We start from the raw sequence: 3,875 nt of genomic DNA on the forward strand, positions 1-3,875 counted from the left end.
ATCCTGGGGGGAGGGAGATGTAGGACGCACATCCAGGAGCATGAGCCACAGCCAGCCTCTGAGCGTCTCCTGGGACCCTGTGCCCGCTTCCTGCCCCAGCATCCCCATGCCATGTCTCAGAAATGCCTTCTTCTGGTCTAACTGTCCCCAATTCTGCCTCCTGAGACCTGCTCACAGGTGCTCCTGACTTTCTACCCAACCCGACAGCCCTCACCTGCTTGTTTGTGGGTACTCAGCCCTGGCAATTTCCCAAGAATCCTGAGGAGCCTCAGCCAGCAGCTGGGGAGAGGGAGGTGGGCTTGGGTGGGCTCCTCACAGCCACAGGGTCTGCACAGTGCGGTGCCGGGCAGGCCCGTGGCCAGCAGGATGCCCCCACGGGTTCTGACTCCGGGGACACACCCCACTGGGGCCAGCCTACAAGCACAAGGCCCTGAACTCAAACCCCAGTACCACAGAAATAGAAAACAATTAAACAATACAGTCAGATGTGCTCTGTATCGAAGCCAACCTGGGGAGAAAAAAAAGGAAAGCAAGAGATGGAGAGGATAAAAGAGGAGAAACACAGAAGAAACAGCACTGGCAACACTGGAGATGCAGAACAGTCCACAGGCCTCACTCAGAGCTGCCAAACGGGGCTGTGGCTCCAGTGGTAGAGCACTAGCCTTGAGCAAAAAAACGCTAAGGGGTAGTGCCCAGGCCTGGGATGGCAGCACAAAGGAGATACAGACAATGGGAAGGAGGAAAAGGGAGAGGGGAGAAGAAAGAATCTACCATCTCTCCAAGCTCAGAAACTGGGATTCTAAGTCAAGGTACGGACAGGGCAGGGCCCTGTGACCCCCGACCCTCCCAGCTCTGGCGTGGCTCGCTTTGGCTGGTGCTGCAGTACCTGAGCCTCCGTCCTCTGTGGCTTCTGTGTCCCCCACCCTTTCAAGGACGTCATTGATAGGACCAGAGCCCCTGCTCCAACTTACCCTCTTGCTCACACGAACTCTGCCCTGTCTGGGGCGCTGTAGGAGTTTGGGGAGACAGCAATGTGGCACCCTCTTTCTGCAGAAGCATCTGGCTCTGCAGTGGAGCAGAGCCAAGCTCAGACCCAGGGAGTTCTCCTGCCTCCTCCCAGACAGGGCCTGGGGAGTCCCATTTCCCCAACCCCCAGAAGCTGCCTGCACCCCTCCAGACACACAGAAGCTGCCTGAGCCACTCCCCACAGACAGACACACAGAAGCTGCCTGAGCCCCTCCCCACAGACACACAGAAGCTGCCTGCGGCCCTCTGCACTCAGCTGCAGGGCTCCAGGCCTGAGGGTCCAGCAGCTTCAGGCTGTCTCTCAAGCTGATGAGAACAGCATCCCCAAATGACCAAAGCTAATTAAGCTGACAACCTTGACAAGTAGCCTGGTTAACAGCCCAGGGGAAAATAAGTGGAGAAACCTCGTTCGTTATTTCTTCTTGCTTTTTAAGGCATCTGATAATCATGTTAAAAATTAAATTAAATGGCTTATCTGTGCTAGTACAAATCAGCTAAAGTGAGATTTCTTCCTGGCTGAGCCTCCAGCCAGCCAGGCCCCAGGCCAACTGCTCACTCCAGATGGATTTGCTCTTGTGTATCCAGGGCCCTGAGGTGATAAATGCAAAGCTGAGTCCTCCTCTCCAGAGGCTGAAGTTCAGTGGGGTCCAGCTCTCTCCTCTCCTCCGCTTCTGAGTCCCTATAGCAGATGTCCTTCCTGATAGCCATGGAAATGGCAGAGGCAGGGACGCCGGAGGAGAGGGCAGCTGGGAGGGAAAGGAAGTGCTCACAAAGACAGAGGACGAGGGCCGGGGCGTCAGTGGCTCACGCCTAACCCGAGCTACTCAGCTGAGATCTGAGGATCATGGTTCAAAGCCAGCCTGGGCAGGAAAGGTGAGACTCTTATCTCCAATAAACCACTCAGAAAACCAGAACTGGCACTGTGGCTCAAGTGGTAGAGTGCTGATCTTGAGCTGAAGAGCTGAGGGATAATGCTCAGGCCCAGAGTTCAAGTCTCATGACCAAAAAAAAAAAAAAGACAGGAAGAATCACCCTAAGAAAACCACCTGCAGAAGCCAGACTCAGAACCTGACAGGCAGAATTATGATCAGCTTAGCACAGAAGTGTCAAGACTGAAGGATGAGAGGAAAACTGATACAAAGAAAGATAAAACACCAGGCAGGCGTGGAGAGGTAACCAGGGGGAGAGGGAAATGGCTGGCACTGGGAAGGGTGTGAACTTAGATCTCGGTCATGATTAATGTGGACACAGCCACAGTGAAAACAGGCAGGACATCCTGGAGAGGGTCAGATGGGGTCACGCTGGGATGGCAGCAGTGTCCTGAGCAGAGGGTCTCTGCTCTGCCGGACTTAGTGCTGGAAGCCAATGTCTGTTAAGAGAACAGACATCGTATTCCAGGCCCTGCTCCTGCTCTGGACAGCTCAGTAACGCCTGGCTAATGGAATGCACAAGGCACAGGGTCAAAACCAGGAACAAATAAGCCTGATATGCCTCCATCTGCCAGGATGGCACGTCAGGAAGCCCCTGGCTAAGAAAGCAGGCTGGGGAGAGAAAAGGGACAGAGGAGGGACAATGGAGAGGTGAACAGGATGATGCAGCCTGCGCTAGGCACTCATGCGTGAACATTTCAGAGCTGCAGCTCATGGGCCAGAAGTATTAGGGCATCCACACAGGTGCAGAAACAACCACCTAACAGCCTAGGGCATCCATGCAGGTGGAGAACTGATCACCTGCCCAGCTTGGGGCAGAGCTGTGCTGTCAGAGGTCAAAGCCACTACCTTCACACAGGCGCCAGCCCAGAGGTGAGGCCCGTGCGGTGCAGAAGGGCAGGGGGGCGTGGCGCTCCTCCGCCAAGCGTGTGACTCGGTCAGCGGGGTGCGCTGCAGCTCTCAACACAGGCTGCATGCTGCAAAGACGCCACTGACATCTCATTTTCTACCGTTAATTTGCTAAATGTCAACTAAGTGCTCGAGTGCTCCTTATTACCGGGCGGTCTTCTCCACATCTCTCTAGGTGTATTCTCCACTCCTAAGTATGACCCACATTCGCCTCCTGTGGGAGAAGTGGAGGGAGGCGAGAGCATGAGGAGAGCCGTTTGCATGGCTTTGTCCTTTTCCATACCAAGGTACAAGAGACACCCTCCCAGGCGCATAACAGGTGCTCAGTAAGTCCTGTCCTAATCAAGCCAGATGTGGTATGATCCCATCATTTGAGAGGCTGAGACAGAAGAATTGCTAGTTTGAACCCAACCTGGACTACTTAATAAGATCCTGTCCTCCTCCATAGCCCCCCCCCCACCCTGCACCCCCCAAAAAGAACCGGTCTAGTAAGAGAACTAAGCTGTGGAATGGAAAGCTTCTTGATCTGCTGTCTGCTATAGCTGAATGCCAGAGGCTCAGCTGTTTACAGACAACAGCAGTTTACCTTCTTTCGGGACCCTCTGCCATGGCTAGTGTTTGGTGAGGGAAAGAGGGCAAGTCACAGATCTGCTGAAGCCCAAATTCCACCAACAAAGGGGCACCTCGGGGCCTTGCAGAACACACCAACACACTGGCAGTGCCTGGAATTGAGTTAGTTAGGACTGGGCACTTCCCAGGCTGGGCTCAAGTGATCCTCTAGGGCCTGCCTCCCTGCCTGCACCAGGCCATGCGAAAGCCGAAGACCCGTGCAGCCCTTTCCTGCCTCACAGGGCTACAGACTGGCTTGCGAAAACCAGACCCTCCCAAGGCCCTCTCTCTCCACGACACTCTTCTATAGAAGCCATTTATTTGGGTGGGGATGGAGTGGTGGCTGGGGTCAGCTGAGCGTGAAGAGCTGGGCACAGAGGTCGTCCTGCCGGCCTAGCAGGC

General features: G+C 54.9%; 1 protein-coding gene across 1 annotated transcript in view; it reads right to left on the minus strand.

Moving 5' to 3' along the window:
- Window positions 1-3,775: 3,775 nt before the first annotated feature.
- The window catches only part of Noc4l (nucleolar complex associated 4 homolog), a 7,968-nt gene continuing 7,868 nt past the window's right edge, over window positions 3,776-3,875 (minus strand). The window contains exon 15 of the mRNA XM_042672559.1: window positions 3,776-3,875. This exon is cut by the window's right edge and continues 67 nt beyond it. Within this exon, the coding sequence (XP_042528493.1) occupies window positions 3,823-3,875 (53 nt within the window). The 3' untranslated portion in view covers window positions 3,776-3,822.

Source organism: Dipodomys spectabilis, unplaced genomic scaffold, assembly GCF_019054845.1.
Source record: "Dipodomys spectabilis isolate Male_0828 unplaced genomic scaffold, ASM1905484v1 ptg000725l, whole genome shotgun sequence".
Taxonomy (NCBI): domain Eukaryota; kingdom Metazoa; phylum Chordata; class Mammalia; order Rodentia; family Heteromyidae; genus Dipodomys; species Dipodomys spectabilis.